This window comes from Hemiscyllium ocellatum, chromosome 4, assembly GCF_020745735.1.
Source record: "Hemiscyllium ocellatum isolate sHemOce1 chromosome 4, sHemOce1.pat.X.cur, whole genome shotgun sequence".
Lineage (NCBI taxonomy): Eukaryota > Metazoa > Chordata > Chondrichthyes > Orectolobiformes > Hemiscylliidae > Hemiscyllium > Hemiscyllium ocellatum.
Genome location: NC_083404.1, coordinates 99,977,682 through 100,000,860, shown reverse-complemented (window position 1 = coordinate 100,000,860; position 23,179 = coordinate 99,977,682). Strand labels below are relative to the sequence as shown.

The 23,179-nt window shown below is 40.7% G+C and overlaps 1 protein-coding gene across 1 annotated transcript in view; it reads right to left on the bottom strand.

The window, feature by feature from the left end:
* Positions 1 to 23,179, bottom strand: part of tmem67 (transmembrane protein 67) — a 171,691-nt gene that overhangs the window by 57,300 nt on the left and 91,212 nt on the right. The window contains exons 14-15 of the mRNA XM_060824041.1: positions 20,491 to 20,547; positions 8,927 to 9,025 (exon numbers count right to left, since the gene is read on the bottom strand). Coding sequence (XP_060680024.1) covers positions 8,927 to 9,025; positions 20,491 to 20,547 — 156 coding nt within the window. The remainder of the gene's footprint in view (positions 1 to 8,926; positions 9,026 to 20,490; positions 20,548 to 23,179) is intronic.

The window sequence follows — 23,179 nt, the reverse complement described above, 5'->3', positions numbered from 1 at the left end:
AGGGGTAAATGTAGGGTTGCCCTTTGGAGGGTAGGTGTGGACGTGTTGGGCTGAAGACCCTGCTTCCACACTAAGTAATCTAATCATCAGTGGGCGGCACAGTGGTTAGCACTGCTGCCTCACAGCGCCAGAGACCTGGGTTCAATTCCCGCCTCAGGCGACTGACTGTATGGAATTTGCCCGTGTCTGCGTGGGTTTCCTCCAGATGCTTCGGTTTCCTTCCACAGTCCAAAGATGTGTGGATCAGGTGAATTTGCCATGCTAAATTGCCCATAGTGTTAGATAAGGGGTAAATGTAGGGGTATGGGTGGGTTGCGCTTCGGTGGGTCGGTGTGGACTTGTTGGGCCGAAGGGCCTGTTTCCACACTGTAAGTAATCTAATCTAATCTAATAATGGATGTGTCTACCAGGTTTCAAAAGGCAATTCCATTACAGAGTTTTAAGGCATGAGCTACTCAGAGATTCAGTCAGGGTCTAATTTTACTGCTAGGCTGTTTAAGGAAGTCATGGTGCGCTTAGGTATACAGCACTTTAAATCAAATGTGTACCATCCTGAATCCCAGGGAGCCTTGGAAACCCTGAAGACCATGTTAAGAGCATACTGTCTGGATTACACGAATGATTGGGATAAAGGTATCCCAATCATATTGTTTGCCATTAGAGATGCGCAAAATGAATCTACTCAGGTACTTCCTTTCAGTTAATATTTGGACATGAAGTGAGAGGACCTTTGAAATTAATTAAAGAAAAAATGATTAGGCCAAAGTCAGAGATCTCATACCCGGATTATGTATCTGAGGTGAGGGACAGATTGAATCAGGTAGGTGAGCTAGCTAAGCAGCATTTAAAGAGGGCACAGCATAGAATGAAGCAGGTGGCAGATAATAAAATCTAAAATTCAGATGTTTTCCTGCGGGGATGATGTATTAGTATTGTTACCAGTGGTAGGAGATCCCTCCAAAGCCAAAATTAGGGTCCCTTTCAAATTGAGAAAAAGCTCAGTCAGGTAAGCTATCTGGTAAAGATGTCGATAGGAAAATACTGTATCAGGTACATCACGTGAATATATTGAAACCTTAATACAGTGGAGACAGGGAACTACTATAAATGTTAGTTACTGCCCTGCAGAGTGGAGAATCAAATCCAGATGTCATGGCGTTTGTGCCTCAAAATACGTTAAATAATGAGGAAGTCCTTGAGGTGTGGGATAGGTTAGAAAGCTATCTGTCTCAAGAGTAAAGAAATGAGTTGAAAGGTTTGTTTCAGCACATATGCAAGAATAAGATGGGGAGGACTAATACTATGGTGCATGAGGCAGAAGATGGAAATGCTGTTCCGACAAAACAACACCCCTACAGGCTTAATGCTTTCAAAGCCCCACAGGCCAAAAGCAAGTGGATGAGATGATCAATGAAGATATCATTTAATTGAGTCAGAGTGAGTGGAGTTTGCCAATCGTGTCAGTTCCCAAACCTGATGGGACTTGACAATTTTGTGTGGACTATTGGAAGGTCAATGCTGTAACAAAATTGGACTCCTATCCAATAGCAAGATCAGAGGACTGTATACAGAAAGTACGTCAAGCCACTTATATCATGAAGTTGGACTTACTGCATTATTGGCAGGTACCTTTACCAGAGGAAGTAGAAGAAGTTACTGCATTTGTAACCCCAAATAGGCTATATCAATTCAAAGTGTTGCCCTTTGGAATGAAGAATTAGATTACTTAGGTTAGATTAGATTACTTACAATGTGGAAACAGGCCCTTCGGCCCAACAAGTCCACACCGTCTCGCCAAAGTGCAACCCACCCAGACCCATTCCCTACATCTACCCCTTCACTTAACACTACGGGCAATTTAGAATGGCCAATTCACCTAACCTGCATGTTTTTGGACTGTGAGAGGAAACTGGAGCACCCTGAGGAAACCCACGCTGACAAGGGGAGAATGTGCAAACTCCACACAGACAGTCAGCTGAGGCGGGATTTGAACCCGGGTCTCTGGCGCTGTGAGGCAGCAGTGCTCACCACTGCGCCACCGTGCATAAATCCTCAGCCACATTCCAAAGACTCATGAACAGAGTTGTGGTGGATTAACAAACTGTGCAGTTTATCTGGATGATGGAGTGGTCTTTAGTGATCATGGAAAGATCACATGGTAGAGTTGGCAGAGCTCTTTGAATGAGTATGAGAAGCAAAACTGGAATAACTTAAAGAAAACATAATTCACAAAGACAGAGGCCTTGTTCTTGGGACATAACATTGGACATAGAAGGTTGACCCCAGGGAACATGAAAGAAATTCTATGCCCATCCTTGAAGAAAGAGGTGCTTCAATTTTTAGGACTGAGCGGATTTTACTTGAAGTTTATTCCAAACTTCAGCAGTATGGAGGCATTGCTTATGGATTTACTAAAGAAGAACACAAAATTTCAGTGGCCAGAACAATGCAAGAAGTGTTTGAGAATTTAAAAGCCATATTAACCAGAACACCAGTTTTAGCTACACCAATGTTTGTGAAACCCTTCAAAGTTGCAATCGATGCTAGTGATGTAGGAGTTGAAGCTGTACTACTATAGGAAGATGATAATGGAATTGAACAGTAAATTGGTTACATTTCAAAGAACCTCATCACCCACCAGAGTAATTACTCTACCATTGAAAAAGAATTATTGATTTTGGTGCTGGTCTGACAACATTTTAATGTTTATGTGACGTACAATGTGTCGGAGATGGTTGTGTACACCGACCATAATCCTCTTACATTCTTGGAAAGATTTAAAGACAAAAATATGAAACTATTTGATTGGAGTGTTATGTTACAGACTTTTAATTTACAAATTGTACATGTTGCGGGTTGTAAACATGTGATAGAAGATGCATTATGGCAGATTTAAAGGAAAAAGTACAGATAAGATTTTACAGATTTCAATGTTATATATGTGTGCAGAACTTAAATTGTAAAGTATAACTTATACGAATGACATATGTAGTTCATATAAATGAGATTAAGAATTAGAGAAAAAAATTATGATGGTTAATTTTTCTTCTTAAGGGAGGAGGTGTTCTGAAGTTGAAGGCATATATTGTACCTTTAAGACAGAAAGAATGCTGTTCTGAACCAAGAGCGTGCAGCACCTGTGTATATGACTAGATGTACAGGAAAGTTGAAACTATGTAACATTTGGCTGTGAAATGGATATCTGAGTTTTGGATGCTGTTTTGCTAACAATTAAAATTTAACCAATGAGATTAAATTATGCCACAGGATACTAAAACCTAATCGAGTTTGAATTTATTGTTTTGCCAACATCAAACCAATGGAGATGATCAATGTTGGGGGTCTATAAAAATGCAGCCATTTTGAAATTTGGTCAGAGAGCAACTCCCATAGAGGGAGAAACTGGACAGCAATTTTCCCACCTAACATCTTGCTCTCCAAGCAATTAGAAAAACACTCTCTATCAAAGGTACCTTTTCATGTGAAACATAATCACAGTAAAAAGAACGAAGATGATCCAGAAAGATTCACAGCCAGAGCGAAGGCACAGAAGAATATAGGGACTAGGTGGTTTTGAAATTAAGTTGATATAATTTTAAAAACTTATTGGAATAGCATATTGTTATAGAGTTGGAGGCAGATAGTAAGCAGTTAAGAGAAAGGCGGGCTTAGATTTGTGAATGTTTTTTGTTTAATGTTCTCTTTTACAGTTAGAAAATAAATTGATGTTTAAAGAAAATACATCAATTTATTTTCTTTAAATAGTGGAATTTGGGAGTTTTCTGTCACTCACATTTTAACAGATTACAAGGAGAGGTGAGCTTTTCCGGGTGTTTGGTTCATTAACAGAAAAGGTTCATCTCCATGTTGTAACAGCTTTCACAAAAGAAGGGGATGGTGTGGATATAGTCAGCCAAAAGAAGCAATATGACATATTGCACAAAGAAATCATAACAAAAGAGGAAGTGTTAGAGGAGCTGGAGTAGAAAAATTGCCAGGGTCTTGTGGATTGTTTCCTAGAGGTCAGGGAGGAAATAGCAGATGCTCTGAAGGAAAATTTCCACTCTTCACTAGACACAGGTGCAGTGTCGAAGGACTGGAGGAAAGCACATGCGGTTCCATTGTTTTAAAAGGGTACAAAGGAAATGCCAAATGATTATAGACCAGTTAGTCTTACTTTGGTGATGGGCAACTTATTATATTCAATCCTGAGAGAGGCATGGACTAGTCAAGGAAAGTCAGCATAGGTTTGTTACGGGAAGGTCATGTCTTACAAATATAATTATTTTCATTGAGCAAGTGACAAGGAGGATCATGAGGGTAGTGCAGTGGATGTTATCTACATAAAATTTTGTAAGGCATTTGGTTTTACATGGCAGACTGGTCAAAAAGGTAAAAGTCCATTGGATACAGCATAATGTGGTGAATTGGATCCAAAGTTGACTTAACAATAGGAAACAAAATGTAATGGTTGATGTCTGTTCTTGCAAATAGAAAGCTGTTTCAAGTGGTGTTCCATAGGGCTTGGTGTTGGTACCCTAGCTGTTTGTTTAATATATTAACAATTTGGACTTTAATGTGGGGCACAATTTCCTGATGAAGGGCTTTTACCCAAAACGTCGATTTTCCTGCTTCTCGGATGCTGCCTGACCTGCTGTGCTTTTCCACCACCATTCTAATCTTGACTCTAATTTCCAGCATCTGCAGTACCCACTTTCGTCCATAATTGGGAAACTGGCAGACGACACAAAAATTGTCCTGTAGTAGATAGTGAAGTGGATAGCTGTAAGTACCAAATGATATAAATGGGTAGATGAAGTGACAGATTTTGGCATTAAAGTGATAGTAGTAGAGGTAGCAGTACAGGTAGATCAGGTTGAAAAGAAGGCATTTAGAATGCTCGAGGTATTACAAAAGTAGGAATATAATGATGAAACTGTATAAGACACGGCAAGTCCACAACTGGAGCACTGTATGCAGTTCTGGTCAGGAAAGACATAATTGTTCTGGGAAGAGTGCAGAGAAGATTCAACAGAATGCTGCCTGGACTGAGGAATTGTAACTATGAGGATAGATTGGAGAGGTTGGGGTTGTTTTCCTTGGAACAGAGAAGGCTAAGGGGCAACATGATTGAGGTATACAATATTGCGAGGGGTAGAGATAGATAAGAGGAACCTGTTTCCTTTGGCAGACAGTTCAAAACCTAGGGGTCATAGATTCAAGCTCACGTATCTGGAATTCACTGCCTGAGTTAGTGGTGGACGCAGAAACCCTAAACTCCTTCAGAAAGTATCTGGATCTGTACCTGATGTGCTGTAAGCTGCAGGTCTATGAACTGTTTGCAGGAAGATGGGATTAGAAAAGATATCTGTGTGTGTTTTGGTCTTCATGGAGAAAATGGACCAAATGGCTGTATCATTTCTATCATTTCATGGTTCTACATCTAAATGAAATCTTTAGAAACATATTGCTACCATCAACTTGTATAATGACAGGCTAATGATGTTACCATTGCAGAACTCATAGGAAAGAAGTCTTGCTTGCCTCTCATGGGAACAATCTTTTACATTTGATGGTTGAGCTTATCTTTTGATGTCAATTAATGTTTTTCAGACACTAACTGTCTTATAAACCATAAACCACTTATCCATCCGAGCCAACTATCTATTTTAGGTGAAGGTTGTCCCCAGAGGTTAGGTTCCCTTTGAGGCCAACATTAGGCAAGACAATCATAGAATTTAGTAAAAGATACTGGCTGATTATGACTACTGCACATGTTGGAGGCCAAATTTCATTTTATATTGTTCCGGGAATATGGGTTCATTGGCTAGGTCAGCATTTATTAACAAACAACCATATTGCTGGAGTCTAAAGTCACATGTAGGTCAGACTGTTTAAGGATGGCAGGTTTCCTTTCCTAAATTACATTTCTGAAACAGGGTTTTTTTTATAAGAGTTGATGATGGTTACATGGTTGACATTAGACTGGCTTTTTAATTCTAGACTATTTTAAAATTGAATTCAACTTTCACCATCTACAATTGGGGGATGTGACCACATGGCTCTTAAATATAGGTCGAGGGTTTGGGATTAGTAGTCCAATGACATGATCACAATGTTAACACCTCCCCATAAATCATAGAATAGTACAGCACAGAAGAGTGCCTTCGGCCCATCATTTTTGAATTGTCCAAAATAGGGGGAGGTGTTATGAATTTGAATGCGTGTACTGTAGCTTTAAGAAAGAGAGAGACAGAACATGCCACTACCTACACTCGAGTAAAAAGTGAGGTCTGCAGATGCTGGAGATCAGAGCTGAAAATGTGTTGCTGGTTAAAGCGCAGCAAGTCAGGCAGCATCCAAGGAACAGGAAATTCAATGTTTCGGGCAAAAGCCCTTCCTGATGAAGGGCTTTTGCCCGAAACATTGAATTTCCTGTTCCTTGGATGCTGCCTGACCTGCTGCACTTTAACCAGCAACACATTTTCAGCTCTGATCTCCAGCATCTGCAGACCTCACTTTTTACTCGAAGATTTTAACCTACTGCGAATTCTCTTGCAAGGATGCCTTCCTTGAAGAAGCTCTCTTCCTCCCTCTACAAGGATTTCAGTGAGTCTCCCTCTCACTGCACCCCCCTGGTCATCTCCTCTGCACAGAAGCTGTTCAGCCACATTCTCAAACAGACCCGCTACCACAGCCACATCTCCTTCCTCACAGCACCTGCCTACGGAACCGACTGATCCCACACGGACTCCGGACTACATTCCAACCAACAAAATTTGGACCCAACCAGGACAACCTGTACCTACAACAAATCCGAAGCCTCCAGCAACAGACCTCCCTCCGGATCCTCCACTCCACCCTTGCAGCCATGCGTCACTACCTACATTCCCTGCAATCAGCCCTATCCCAGCTCAGGACAACACTCTCACAAACATGTAAAGGACCTCTACTGTCCTTCATCTACAGAAGAATCCATACACTAAACAAACAGTTCTTCCTAGCCATATCAGAAATTAAAGACAGTAAGTACCGAAAACTTTCATGTACTTAACCCCACACTCGTGGTTCCTCAACTGTTCCAGAATCTTCCATCGGCCTCTGCAATCTGTCGGACGCCATTACGCACACGGCCGCTACAGCGCCCGCGGCACCAACGGCCGCCGCCGACCGTGACGTCACTTCCGCCCCCACCGACCTCGCAGCCTCCGCGATCGCCGCCCAGACAACCGCTTCCACGATCGCCAGGAAGATCATCGACTTCCGCGGCTATCGGGAATGACAATGGTTCTTTCATCGCCACAACCATTTCCGCCCCTTCGGTTGCCGTCGCCGCAGCAACTTCCGCCCCCAGTGACATCAAAAAAAAAGAACTACCTACACTCGTCCCACTTTCCTGCACTCGGCACTTTGCCTTGAATATTTTGACGTTTCCTGTACTCATGCAAGTACTTTTTAAAGTTGTGAGGATTCTGCATCAACTACCCTCCCAGTCAGTAATTTCCAGACCATCACCAATTTCTGGGTGAAAAGTGTTTTCTTGAATCCCCTCAATATTTCTTGCCTTTCACTTTAAAATTATGCCCTCTTCTTACTGACCTTTTGATTCAGGTGAAAAGCTTCTTTTTATTTACTCTGTCCATTCTCCCTATAATCTTATACACCTCCATCAGGTTTCCCCACAAACATTTCTACTCCAAATACAGTAACCTGATCTTATTCAGCCTCTCTCCATTGCTGAAATGCTCCACTTCAGGCAACATTTTGGTGAATCTCCTTTGCAATCACACCCTTCCTATAGTGTGGTGATCAAAACTGTGGCCTAACCAAGATTCTGTACAGCTCCAACATGACCTCAGTGCTCTTATAATCTATGCTGTGACTGATAAAGGTAAGCATCCCATAGGCCTTCCATAATTAACCTGTCATAGAATTATAGAATCATACGGCACAGAAACAGACCTTTCAGTCCAACTAGTCCATGCCAATCAACATTTCAAAACTACACTAGTCCTATTTGCCTGCATTTGGCCAATATCTCTCTAAACCTTTCCTATCCATGTATCCGTCCAAATGTCTTTCAAATATTGTAACTGTATCTGCATCTACTACTTCTTCTTGCAGTTCATTCTACAACACAAACCATCCAATGTGTGAAAATGTTGCCCCTCTGATTCTTCTTAAATCTTTCTCCTTTCATCTTAACATTATGTCCTCTAATTTAAACTTCCCAAACCTAGGGAAAATACCTCTGCTATTCACCTTATCTCAACCCCTTATGACCTTATAAACCCCTATAAGGTCACCCATCAACCTTCTATGCTCCAGTGACCGTCAGGGATTTGTTGACAAGCACCCCAAGATTCCCCTTTTCTTCTGAGTTTCCTAGTGTCCAGCCAACCATTGAGTACTCCCTTGTTTTGCTCCTTCTTCCAAAGTGTGTCATCTCATACTTATCAGAGTTAATTTCCATCTGATAATGATCTGCCCATTTAACCAATTGGTTTCTATCTTCCTGTAACCTAACACCTCCTTCCTCACTGTCAACCTCCTGGCCGCAAACTGATTTATCATCCCCCCTACTTTCTCATTTACACCAAATGAATATCACAAATAATAAGGAATCCACAAGCCACTAAGTATTTATGCAAAGACGTTATTGATTTGTATGCCACCCTCTCAGTTCGGGAATGATACATGGCATCAGGAACACTAAAGGAGAAAACAAAATATCAACTGAATTGATGAAGATAATAAAAAAAATCATTTTAAAAGTAACGTCCCAGACTTGAGCTCTCGTAAGTTCATGCCCCAAATACATATTAGAAATTTAGGATGGTTATATGCACAAGTTCTCCAAATTCTACTAGGTTCTCCCATAAGAGGTACACAATAATAAAAAAAAACTTCTTAAATGCACACTTACTGGAACGTCAATCATTTGATATCCAACTCGTCTTCTCCAACTGGCTGTCTTCAAAACAGAGCATATCACTGATAAGCCACACAGGAAACCCAATGCGATCTAAAGCAGGAGAAAAAGGAACCAAAGAACAATGAATTCAGTTTATAAAAGTTTTTCTTGTCTTTTACTTTATATCATCCACTCACACACCTCTCCTTGACCCTCAACCCCCAACTCCAACATTTGCACTTTGTCAACATATTTTTATCACTGATTATGAGAGTAGATAGGGCCAACTTGCAGAATCTGGATTTTGCATTACTGTAGTTATGCAAGTGAGTTCCTCCTTTCCCATGTGTAAAGTCCCCTCCTTGTTCCGCTTTATCTCCCTGTCAATTTCAGATGACCTAATCAAGTCTACTAAATATGTTGTTCAAGCGAAGCTGGATAACAGAAAAGGTCCTTGAATTTACTACTTAATTAATCAGAGCAGGCCCTCCTGATGAAGGGTTTTTGCCCAAAACGTTGATTTTCCTGCTCCTCGGATGCTGCCTGAACTGTTGTGCTTTTCCAGCACCACTCTAATCTAGAATCTGGTTTCCAGCATCTGCAGTCCTTGTTTTTACCTAATTAATTAATCAGCTACTCAAACAGAATCTCTTTTAAGTCAACCTAATAAGTACATTAGTTTTTTATATAAATGCAGCACTCTTAACAAATGTTTCATAAAAGAAAAGTGGATGGCATCGCAAGAATCTTTTTTTATTAATGACTTGGAAGAAGGAGTTGAAGGGTGGGTCAGTAAATTTGCAGATGATACGAAGATTGGTGGAGTTGTGGATAGTGAGGAAGGCTGTTGTCGGCTGCAAAGGGACTTAGATATGATGCAGAGCTGGGCTGAGGAGTGGCAGGTGGAGTTCAATCCTGTCAAGTGTGAGGTTGTCCATTTTGGAAGGACAAATAAGAATGCGGAATACAGGGTTAACGGTAGGGTTCTTAGTAAGGTGGAGGAGCAGAGGGATCTTGGGGTCTATGTTCTAGCTCTTTGAAAGTTACCACTTAGGTAGATAGAGCTTATAAGAAAGCCTATGGTGTATTAGCGTTCATTAGCAGAGGGATTGAATTCAAGGGTCGTGAGGTGATGTTGCAGCTGTACAGGACCTTGGTAAGGCCACATTTGGAGTATTGTGTGCAGTTCTGGTCGCCTCATTTTAGGAAAGATGTGGAAGCTTTGGAGAGGGTGCAGAGGAGATTTACCAGGATGTTGCCTGGAATGGAGAATAGGTCATATGAGGATAAGTTGAGAGTGCTAGACCTTTTCTCATTGGAATGGCGAAGGATGAGGGGTGACAGAGACTTCTTCCCTGGGTACAACAGAGTATTACAAGGGAACATAAATTTAAGGTGAAGGGTGGAAGGTATAGGGGGGATGTCAGGGGTAGGTTCTTTACCCAGAGAGTGGTGGGGGCATGGAATGCGCTGCCTGTGGGAGTGGCAGAGTCAGAATCATTGGTGACCTTTAAGCAGCAATTGGATAGATACATGGATAGGTGCTTAAGCGAGGACAAATGTTCGGCATAACATCGTGGGCCGAAGGGCCTGTTCTGTGCTGTATTATTCTATGTTCTATGTTCTAATTTACCCCTTTAATTCTCAAACTGAGATTTTATTTTGGATGGGTGGTAGGAAAGACAGGTCGTCCTGCTGATTACCATAGTTACCAAAGAATTTCCAAAATGCTTCCAAAAGGTCTATTTTACTTAAATGTAAATGTATTGACCCTCAAGCCTAATACATACATATGCATTTTGTAAATAACTTTTTTATTCAGATAATTTGATCAGTGGTTATGGGCAGCCAACAAAAACCATTTGACAACTGATTCTGGCATTATGGCAATCTTCTCTAAACACTCCTTCTATAACACATTTTAAAAAACTGTATAAATGTGTATTGGTAAGCAGTTAAATTGGAAGTGCATAGGTGAGACCTTAGAGCCAGTGATGTTAAAGCAAAGAAAAACCTACTTGAAAACAGTATCAGTATCATACCAATTTCAATTGAGTAACTGAAGAATAAATATTGCAAAATAATTCTTCTCATAATTATATTTACCTGTTCCATCAACAGTGACTTATTAATATGGTTGTTGGAGGTCAGTCATCTCAGCTCCAGGACATCTCTGCAGAAAACCATCAAAGTAATGTTCTAGACTGAACCATCTCCAGCTGCTTCATCAATGGCTTTTCCTTCACCATAAGGTCAGAAGTGGGCACGTTGTTGATGACTGCATAATGTTCAGCATCATGACTCTTTAGGTACTGAAACAGTTCCAAGTCCAAATATAGCAAGACCTGGACAATCTTGGGCTGAAAAGTGGCAAATAACATTCACACTGCACAAATGCCAGACAATGCCATCTCCAACCAAAAAGAATCTAAACATCACCTTTTAACATTCAAAGACATAACCATCAGTGAATCCCCCACTACTAACATCCTGGGGGTTACCATCGACTAGGAGTTAAACTGGACTAATCATATACAGTACTGTGGCTGCAAGAGTATGTAAGAGACAAAGAATCCTGTGAGCAACTCACCTCCTGATTCCTCAAAGCCTTTATACTATCTACAAGGCACAAATCAGGAGTGTGATGAAATATTCTCCATTTGCCTTGATTAGTGCAGCTCCAACAATATTCAAGAATGTTTACATTAGCCAGGACAAAGCTTTATTGGCACTGCGCCCACTAACATTCACTCTTTTCACTGCTGACACATGGAAGCAGCACGGTGTACAAGATGCACTGCAGAAATTTGCCAAATCTCCTTCATTAGCATCTTCCAAAACCACAAATACTACTATCTAGAAGGAGAGGAAAAATAAATACATGGGAATACCACCACCTGCAAACTTCATTTCAAGCCACCCACCATCCAGATACGTAAAGAAAAAGTCACTGTTCCTTCACTGATGCTGCATTAAAATCATGGATGATCCTTAATGAACTGGTGATGGACCAACAGCACAAACACTGCAGAAGCAGCTCATGACCACCTTCTCAAGGGCAACTAGGGATGTATAATAAATACTGGCCCAGCCAGTGTCATTCATATCCCATGAGTGAATTAAAAAATAATTGTGATAATTTTCTCAAATCATCATAAATGTAATTTACTGTATGCAGCAAACAAAGCTTAAAAAACTTTGAAACATTACCAGCACCTAACATACTTTTCAAAAGTCATGTACAGATGGATCAAATAAGAAATAACGAATAAGGTATTATGAATCAGGTTGTGAAAGAGACACTGACAAGTCATTCATAAGATAAAGTCTATACAGATTTGTATCTTCTTGAACTTAGTCTCTTGCAACTATTTCAGAATGATACAAGGGAAAAACTGTAATCATCATGTCCAAAGATTAAAAATGGTTGATTGTAAGTCTCACACATACATAGACGATTATAGCACAGAAGAATGTAATTTGGTCCACTGTTTCCGTGCTGGTGAACAAAGATCTGACTGCATTAATTCCATTTTCTAGCATTTAGCCCATAGTCCTGCAGGCTATGTCAATGCAAGTGAATATCCAAGTACTGCTGAAATGTTACAAGAATTTCTGACTCAACCACTCTTTCAAGATATGAGTTTCAGACACAGTCCACACTCGAGCGAAAAAAAATTTGCTTCAACTCCTCTGTTTAGTGCCCTGCCTTAAATCTACGATCCCTGTTTATTCACCCCTCTACTAATGGAGAAAATGCTTCCTATTCACCCTATCTCTGCTCCTCATAATCTTATACACCTCTATCAAGTCTCCTCTCAAACTTCAAGGCTCTAAGGAAAACAACCACAGTGGATCACCCCTGCATTTCTCCTAGGAGTCTGCAAGATTGAGCTGTCAATATCTGCCAAAAGAATCTTTTTTTTAACATAATCCTAACGTTAAGGACCCTTGACACCCAGGAGTCCATGGTCCTAGTCTCACCCTTTGTCTTTACTGGAACATATTTGCCTGTACTCTCATTACTTCGTTCTGGAATGCCTCCCATTGCTCTGACAGTTTTATCTGCAAATGGCTGCTCCCAGGCTACTCTGGGCCAAATTGCAGAATCATACCAAACAAAAGAGAATCTTTGATCCATCGAGTCTGCACCATTAAAACTATTCTATAATCTGCACAAGTCCAGCATTATGACCATAGCCTTGAATGGGATCACATTTCATGCGCTCATCCAAGTACATTTTAAAGGTTATGAGGTAACCCTCCTCAACCACCCTCCCAGGCAGTGCGTTAAAGATTCCCACCACTCTCTGGGTGAAAATACAATCTTCAAAACACTTCTAAACCTGCTGTCTTTCACTTTAAGATTATGCCCCCTTGTTAATGATTCTGCAACTAAAGGAAAAAGCTGCTTTTTATCCACCCTTTCCATGCCCCTCATAATTTTATACACTTCTATCAGGTCCCCTTTCAGTTCTCTCTGCTCCAAACAAAACAACCTGAGTTTATCCAGCCTCTATTTGTAGCTAAAAAATTCACCTCAAACAACATCCTGGTGAACCTCTTCTGCATTCCCTCCAATACAACCAAAGCCTTCCTATACTGTGGTAACCAGAACTGTACTCCAACTCTCGCCTCACCAAAGGTTTGTTTAGTTCCAACATAACCTCTCTGCTCTTATAATCTGTCATAACTGGTAAAGGCAAGTGTCTAATAAACTTCCTTAGCTACCCTACACTTCACAGATCTGTGAACAAGCACCCTAAGATCCTTCAGTTCCTCTGAGTTTTCTAGGTCCCACCATTAACTAAGTATGCCCTTATCTTGCTACTTCTTCCAAAGTGCATCACCTCACACATTTCAGGGTTAAATTCCAAGTCACACTTCTTTGTTCATCTAACAAATTCCTAAGACCTTCTTTCGATCTGTTAATTACCCAGCCGATCTTCATGTCATCCACAAACTTGCTTATCATTCCCCCACACAGAACAATAAAGCATCCAGCACTGATCCATGTAGAATGCCACTAGACACCAGTTTCCAGTCATGCAAACCGCCTCTATTACCATTCTTTGTTTTCTACCATTAAGTCAATTTTGGATCCAATTTGTCATGTCACCCATGGATCTTAAGTTATTGTTAACTTAACTTAGTCAAATCAGCATTTTCCAGTTTAGAACATTCATTCATAGCCCATACTTATCCTTTTCTGTAACTATCCTAAATATAACCAAGTTATAGCCACAAACTCCAGATTTCTTCACTATGGATATGCTCTCAACCTGTCTGGGCTCATTTCTGAATATTAGGTTGAAAACTGCCCCCTGTCCTTTTGAGATTTCTACACACTGGCTAAAAAAGGTACTTCTGGATTTGATTTAAGAATTTTGTCCATTCCCTACCTTGCACATTAGAACTATCTTAGTGAATATTTGGGTGGTTAAAATCCCTTCATATTACTGCTTTAATATTCTTACCGTTTTCTGAAATTTGATTACATGCTTCATCCCTCTATGTCCCTGACTGGAGGCCAATATAAACACCCACAAGTGTGTTTGCCCTTTGTGTGTTTCTTCTAACTATATGGCAAAATTTGATGATTCTTCCAAGATACATTCCCTCCTCACTGTCCTCTTTTATCCCCCTCTCTATCTCACTTAAATATACTACAAATCAGGAATGCTGGACTGCCATTACTGACATCTTTCAGCAAGTTTCAGGCATAGCTATAAAATCAAAGTCAAATGTGCCTAACTGTACCCCCAGCTCATCTATATTATTCCTCAGGTTCCTTGCATCTAAATATATTCCATTTACCCTTGCTAAACTTATTCTTTTCTTACCTACTCTGTTTCCTTTTCCTTCCAATCTCAGTCACTATTGTCTTCTAATTCTATCTCAGCCTCTCTTCTCTCTCATGTCAGGATTCCATTTCCCTGTTGCCAAGGAGTAGTTGGAGTCCATCTATCAGTGACTTTATAAGTTAATCATTTTGTTACCATTTTATTTCTTGGTTTTGCAACCAAATTTGTTTGGGGGAGTATATTGATAACCTGATTCAGTCAACTCCAGTATAAAAGGAAATCTGAAGAAGTGTAGTACACATTTCAAAGGTTGTGCCTTGCTTTTAGTGACTCCACCTTGATTGTGATGCTGGGGCTATAAGGGTGCATAAGGAGCTATTGCTTCCTACTGATGGAAGCAAGAGGTGAACTAGGGAAAGCGAGAGGCATGGTTGGATGCTATACATGTGGTCTGCAGCAGGACTCTGGTGCATTGCTCCTTGATTAAAATCTAAAAGCAGAAATGCAGAGATACATTCACTTACAGTCTAATATGAATGACCCCAGCAGTGTGCCTTTTCAAGCTTACTCCAGTATGTCACTCCTCAAATCAACTTATCTATCAGGAGCATCTATCTCATTTGTTCATTCTTTCATTCATTTATTCAATTCATGCCATTACTTTCTCGTAAATGTCTATTCTTTCTCTCTTTAGAAAAGAAAGCATGTTTCATGAATCAGGGAGCTGGAGCTGGCTCTTGTGATGACACTGTTTCTTTAAAAAGGTATGTTGTCCTTGGTTTTTTTCAAAAGTGTTGTACGAGGCAGAGTTGCTGAGAGGTCTAGTTTGGTTAGGTTTTAGGGCCAAGATGATTATAGCTAACATTTACTGCCTCAAGAAAAAGGCTTTCAAGTTTAAAATTAAACACTTGCACAATGAGAAGGGAGTGGCCAGTTCTCCCAGTTCAGCTTTTCTCTGGATTGGTTTTAGCAGTCTGGCTGCTCAGAGAAAGCAGGCACTCAGTTTTGAGGCAACTAGTCAAAGAAACAGCTACATGGAGGGTGTTCTATGTGGAATTTCTCTGACATCTCTCCTTTAAAACCCTGTGTTTAATTTTACCTTTAGTTGCAGGGATTTGGAACAGCATTATTAAACTGGGATAATCTGTTGGGTTTTCAGAATTACAACTTTTAAAAAGTATCTGGATGGGTATGTGAATGAGAAGGGTTTTGAGGGATATGGCCCAGATGCTAATGGGACTAAATTAGGTGATGATATCTGATTGGCATGGATGAGTTGGACCAAAGGATCTGTTTCTGCGCTGTACATCTCTATGACTCTATAGATTAAGTTATTCTCTATTTGGTTCTCTTTCTTTTGTGTTACATTTGGTAATCTTGCAAAAAATTCTGTTTTGTTTAAAACTAAATGGTTGGGCCAGCTGCATCACTCCTGGAATATCCACTGTACACCTGCTTAAAACAACTAGTAAAGTTCGGGTCCAGGCTACTTTCTTGAAATGTTTTGAGGGAGTCTGGCCTGGTCCATAGCACCCTCTTGTTATCTCTCAACTGGAAGCCGAAGAGAAAGATCCATTGGACATTTGTGGAGTTTTAACAAACTTAACAGTTGCAGACCAGAGCACTTTTCTATCTGTCGAGGGAAGAACAGAGTTAACATTTTGAGTCCAGTGACTCTTTGTCAGAATTGAAAGCAGTTAGGAAATGGTGGTATTTTTGTTGATAACTGAGCTGAATAAATGGAGATGGTGCCCAAAGAAAGAAAAAAATGAAGTAATCAAGTGAATTGTAAATCAGGGAAGAATAAATGCTGAACAGGTGATAATGCGGACCACGAGTGGTTGAAAATGTGTTGGCTGTGCTGGGAACAAGGACAGGACAGGCCCTGGAGATATGTGTTTGTGGGGACGGAAAAGGGGGTAAGTTATGAATAAGGTGGGATGTATTCATCATCTAAAATTGTTAAACTCAATATTGAGTCCTGAGGCTGTAAGGTGTCTGAGTGAAAGATGAGTTGTTGTTCTTCCACCTTGTGTTGAGCCTCACTGAAGCACTTCAGCAGGTGTGAGACAGAAATATTGGCATAGGAACGTGAAGGGCCATGAAGTGGAAAGCAACTAGAAGCTCAGAGTCATTTTTACTGGTAGAGCATATGAGTTCTTCACAGCAGCCATCCAGCCTGTATTTTACCTCCCTGGTGCATGGGAGACTGTATTGAGAACAGTGAATATGGTAGACGAGGTTGGATGAAATGCAGGAAAATCAATGGTTCACCTGCAAGTTATGTATGGGGTCTTGGATAGTGAGGAGGGACAAGGTAAATGGGGAAGTATTACACCTTCTATGATTTCATGGGAAGATGCCATGGGGTGTTGGGAGGTATTAGAAGTGGTCGAGAATGGACCAGGGTGGTCCTGGAAGGAACAGTTCCTGTGGAATGCTGGCAAGGAAGAGGAGGAGAATATCTGTTTGGTGATGGCTTCCTGCTGGAGATGGCAGCTTAAGATCCTTTGGATGTGGAAGCTCATGGGGTAGAAAGTGAGGACAAGAGGTACTCTAGCATTGTTGTGGGAGGGAAGGAAAGGGGTGACAGCAGAAGTGTGGGAGATGGCTGGACATAGCTGAGGCCCCAGGTTGGTGGCCATGGTATTGGGGAATCTTCGATTGAGAAAGAAGTGGTATGTTTGAGGCCTAACTGAGCGAGGTGCAATCATCAGATTAGAAGCAATGAAGTCCTTAAAGGGTCTGAGGATGTCAAGCACAGCCAACCCATTTTCAGCCACTCAAAGCAGCTATTCAGCTTCCCTTCTTCCCTGGCTTACCATCAACAATCCCTTTGTCTGCTTCCCTTTCTTTCATTCTCTGGACACTGTCTTCAACTATCCATATCATTCCTCCTCCTCATCATCAGCATAAATACCGACATTTTCCAGCTGCTTTCAGTTTTGACAAAGGTCACTGGACTTGGAACAAGAACTGTATCTTTCTTTCCACAGACGCTGTCAGACCTGTCAATTTTTCCAGAACTTTCTGTTTTGTTTGTTTCAGATCTCCAGCAACTACAGTTCTTTGTTTTGTGCATTCTTGTTAACTTGCTGACAGCATCATTGTTGGGTGTTCGCTTGATGACTCACACATTAAAGTGTGCAAATGCTGCTTACGGAGAGAGTTGGAATTGGATATTATGTGGAGTACTGCAAAATCTGCCAAGCCCTACTCAGCAGACACAGATGCTATCCTTTGAGGTTTTCAGAAACTTCATATCGATGGAGAAGTAGCAAAGAAGATTCAATATATTACTGGCAGGTGCCCCAGCAGCACTGTGCATATCTGCAGAGAGATCAAAGAACTCTTCCACAAGCATGAATGGCACGACACCACTGGTCTTTGTGGTTATTTCTTTACTTGTGGAATGAATGGTGAAATGAAAATCAAACATAGCAATTTGATTTGGCCAGTTGTTAGGGATAGGAGGGTGTAACTTCAAGTGAGACAGGTACAGGAAGCCACAGGGTAGGAGCCTCAGCCTTTGCAATTGTCCACCTTGTTTGGACGAGAGGGAAGGCTGCAGGGTGCATGAACCAACTTTTTATTTATATATTCACTCGTGGGATATAGCTGTCAATAGTTGGTCAGAATTTATTGCCCGTCCATAGTTGCCCTTGAGATGCGGTGGTGATCTGCCTTCATAATCCGCTGCCATCCACAATGTCCTTAGAGAAGAAATTCCATGATTTTGACCCAACAACACTGAAGGAACAGTCATATATTTCTAAATGAGGATGGTAAGTGGAATGGAGGGAAACCTACCGTTGTTTTCAGGTATCTGCTGCCTTTGTATTTGGTCGTGATCGTGGACTTGGAAAATGCTGTCTAAGGATATTTGCTGAGTGCTGCTCATCGATGGTGGAGGGAGTGCAATACTTAGATTAGATTAGATTAGATTACTTACAGTGTAGAAACAGGCCCTTCGGCCCAACAAGTCCTCACCGACCCGCCGAAGCGCAACCCGCCCATACCCCTACACTTACCTAACACTACGGGCAATTTAGCACGGCCAAATCACCTGACCCGCACATCTTTGGACTGTGGGAGGAAACCGGAACACCCGGAGGAAACCCACGCAGACATGGGGAGAACGTGCAAACTCCACACAGTCAGTCGCCTGAGGCGGGAATTGAACCTAGGTCTCTAGCGCTGTGAGGCAGCAGTGCTACTTGTGGATGTAGTGCCAATCAAGCAGGCTGCTTTGTCCTGGTTGGTGTCAAGCTTCTTCAGTGTTGTTAGAGTTGCACTCATCCAGGCAATAGTGAGTAATCTACCGCATTTATGACTTGTGCCGTGTAGATGGTGGACAAACCTTTGGGAGTCAGGAGGTGAATAAGTCACTGCCGTATTCCTAGCCTCTAACCTGTTCTTGTAGTGACTGTATTTATATGGTGAGTCCAGTTGATTTTCCGGTCAATAGTAATCCCCAGGATGTTGAGAGTGATGGTAACACCATTGAATGTCAAGTTGAGATGGTTAGATTGTCTCTTATTGGAGATGGTTATTGCCTGGCATTTGTGTGGCATAATGTTAGTTGCCACTTGTCAGCTCAAACCTGGATATTGTCCAGATTTTGTTGCATTTGAACATGGAATGCTTCAGTATCTAAGGAGTCTTGAATGGTGCTGAACAATATGCAATCATCATCAAAATCCCTTCTGACCTTATGATGGCCTTAGTTCCTAGGAACTCATAGGAATTAATCTGAGAAACTCCTGCAGAGATGACCTGGAGTTGAGATGGCATACTTCCAAAAACTACAACCATCTTCTTATGCATCAGGTATGACTCCAAATAGAAGAGAATTTGTCTCCTTAGTCCCAGTGATTTCAAATCCGCAGTAATTTGCTTTTACCCAGTGATTTCAGTTTTGCTAGTGCTCCTTGATGCCACACTCGGTTAAATGCAGCCTTGATGTCAAGGACGGTCACCGCCGCCTCATCTATGGAATTTAGCTCTTTTGTCCACCTTTGAACCAAGGCTGTAATGAGGTCAGGATCTGAGCGATTTCAGCGGAATCTAAACTAGGAGTAAATGAGCAGGTTGTTGCTAAGCAGGTGCTGTTTAATAGCACTGTTGATAACATCTTTCATCACATCACTGATGATCGAGAGTCAGGCATGTCAGTAATTGGCCTGGTTGGATTTATCCTGTTTTTTTGTGTGTAGGACATATTTAGCTCTGATAGTGGCTTTGTGGTACCTGAAGTCATTAAGGGGAGGGGGGTGTGGTGCAAAGAAGAATGTAATGGTAGCAGCGGACAGTATAATGAGAGAGATTCACATGTTTTCTGAAGCAAACAGAGTGAATCCTGATGGCTGAGTTGCCTATCTGACAGCATCTGTGGGCTCTGAAGGTGAATTATATTAAACTTGGAGAGTTAATTCGGTCTTTCTGACAGTCCAGCTGAGTTTCTCCAGTACGCTCTGTTTTAATCTCAAACTCTGATTATAATGGTAATCTGATCTTTGAATCTGTTGGGCAAACTTGTAGCTCACTTGTACTGTAAAGGTCATGTCTCATTCTGTTCCGCTTTCAGATTTTATATTACTTCAATTACCTTCACTTTGAACACCTTGAAGTTAATTATTGTTAAGGTTCGTTGTGAACCATAAACAACTGTGATTATCATGATTAAAGTTTCAGTGACAAGAACAAACTGTTGGTTACTAAGGCGAATCTTTAGTTGAAATAACAGAATAATTCTTTCAAACAGAAACCTACCTCTGTATTCTGATAAGCTGATGACAAGTCCATTTCATATTCAACTGAAAAGGATATCTGTTGGACATAAGGGAAAAAAAATCAAATAAAGCATCCAAAGTTTATTTCAAGCTAATCGCTCATTCCTTAAAAACCTAAGTAGCAAATTTAGATGCCAACGGTTGTGTTTGATGAGGACAATCAGAATTTTGGGAATAGGTATGTGCTAATTGACCAATATCAATGGCCTCAAGAAAGTTTTAAGAAATAGGAGCGAGATTAGGACATTCAGTTCTTTGAGCTGTTCCACCAGAGTATAATTATGGCTCTCTCCATAAAACTTGGTTCACTTGTTGATCAATAATTTAAGACAGCCTGTACAATGACCCAGCCTCCACTGCACACTGCAAAGAGAATTCCAAACACTGATGACCTTCTTAGAGAAAAAAAAATCCTCCTCATCTCAATCATAAATGGGAGAACCCCTAATTTTAAACACTGCGCCTTTATTCAAGATTCGCCATGAAACAAAACATTTATTTCGCACCTACCCTGTCAAGGCACTGCAGAATCTTATTTTTCATTATTATGGTAAGTTCTAATTCTTCTAAATTCCAATATATTTAGGACAATCTGCAGATTCTTTCCTCATAGGACAACTCCTCCATCCCAGGAAACAGCCTAGGCAATCTTGTGTGAAATGCCTCCAATTTCAATATATCTCACCTTAACTGAAGTGATCAGAATAATACACAGTACTTTAGATGAGATCTAACCCAATGCCCTATATAGCTGTAGCTCGATTTATCAACTTTTAAACTCCATCCTCTTTTCAATAAAGGTGAATACTTCCTTTGCCTATTAGCTACTTTCTGTACTTGCATGCAGACCTTTTATGATTTGTGCATAATGACATCAAAGTTCGTTTGCACGATAGCCAAAGTAGATAACCACATTTTTCAGCATTACATTCCATATGCCCTTTTTCTTTGCCCTCTCATTTAACCTTTAATCATCTGTTCAGATATGTTTTGGGTTGAGTTTTATCAGAAATCGGCAGTGATTTTTCTCAAGTTTCAAAAAGTTTCTGTTTGATGTGCCAAGCAAGTTTTCACACACTATTATCACAACCTAAACTTATTAACCATATCCCTATGGTACCTCACTTGTCCTAGGCTGTCATTCATGATGGGCAGAAATTCTTGCCACCACTGGGATATCCTAGGATCCCTGGCACTAATGCCATCTTTCCACCCAAGCCATTCACTTGGTTAAGCATTAGCAGTCCAGAGTTGTCTTCCACTGTGGGTGTTTTCAAACAGCAACCAGAAGGTAATGTACATCAGAACGCAATAGTAGCACAACTTACGCTTCATTGCATATGTATCTGTGCATTCCTACAATGCTTCCAAGAAGCACATTTTGGCATTTTATTACATTAAAAGCATTATATAAAAACAAGACCCTATGTCTTATTTTAATCAGAGTGTATGAATAAAGTGTGTTTATCTTCAAGTCTGATAGTTTGACCAATCAAATTGCATTTGGAATGCAATGCCTAGCACTTGCCTTTAAAATACGAAAATGTTAGGGTCTGGGTGATCTCCTTGATATGGTTTGAAGGGGTTTGGTCTGGTCCATAACAAATTGGGGACTCTTGTTGGGATCAAAATCTGTAATTCCAGGTTGGGTTTACGATTATTGGATTCAAAGGCAGTGAGTGGCATATGTTGGTCCTTTTTTAAATTTCAGATGTCACATGCCCTTGGTTTAAACAGGGTGTGCCTTGTCTATTAATGGCTCTTTCAGTCGCTCAGAGATTTCTGTGTGTAGACAAGTCACTTTGTGTGTTTTACACAAAGTGAGCAAGGCAAAACTTTCAGCATTAGCAAACAAGTTTTAGTTGGACTTACCCCTATGTGTGGAGAAAGGGATAATAATTGTGGCAATAGCACAGCATTTACAATTGCCAGCATTCAGAGTCATTGGAGATTGCTAAAATTCAATTGAATATGAAGCTGCTTGAATTAGAAGCAATGACGAGGGACAAAATAAAAATGGCAGACCAAAAAGACAGAGAAAAGAAAATGAAACCATTTGAATTATGATTAAAAGCAAAGGAAAAAGAAAAGGAAGGGATGGCCGAGCAGAAGAAAGGGAGAAAGAGAGAGCTTTTGAGATTCAGAGGTTGGAACTGAAAACTCAAAGTCAACTTAAAATGATGGAGGTGGGGATAAGAAGTAGGAATACTGATGAAGACAGTGACAGAGAGCAATCCCATTGTAGCCAAAGGCCTAGTGGGGATCTGTTTAAATGTGTCCAAGCATTGCTTAAGGTTGATGAGAAGGATGTAGAAGACATTTTCATTTCATTTTATTTGAGAAAGTGGCTAAACAAATAAAATAAGACAAAGGATGCATATGGAAGGTTTAGGAGGCTGGGAACTGACAAAGTCCTTCAAGTGTATAAGGAAAATTGGAAATAACTTAAGGAAGGAATTAAAAGGGCTAAAAGGGGTCATGAAAAGTCATTAGCAAACAGGATTATGGAGAATCTCAAGGCTTTTTATACATATACAAAAAACAAGAGGGTAGCCACGGAAAGGGTTAGCCCACTCAAGAACAAAGGAAGGAATGTATGTGCAGAGCCCAAAGAGATAAGTGAGGTCTTAGAATAATACTTTGTATCAGTATTCATGAAAGAGAAAGAA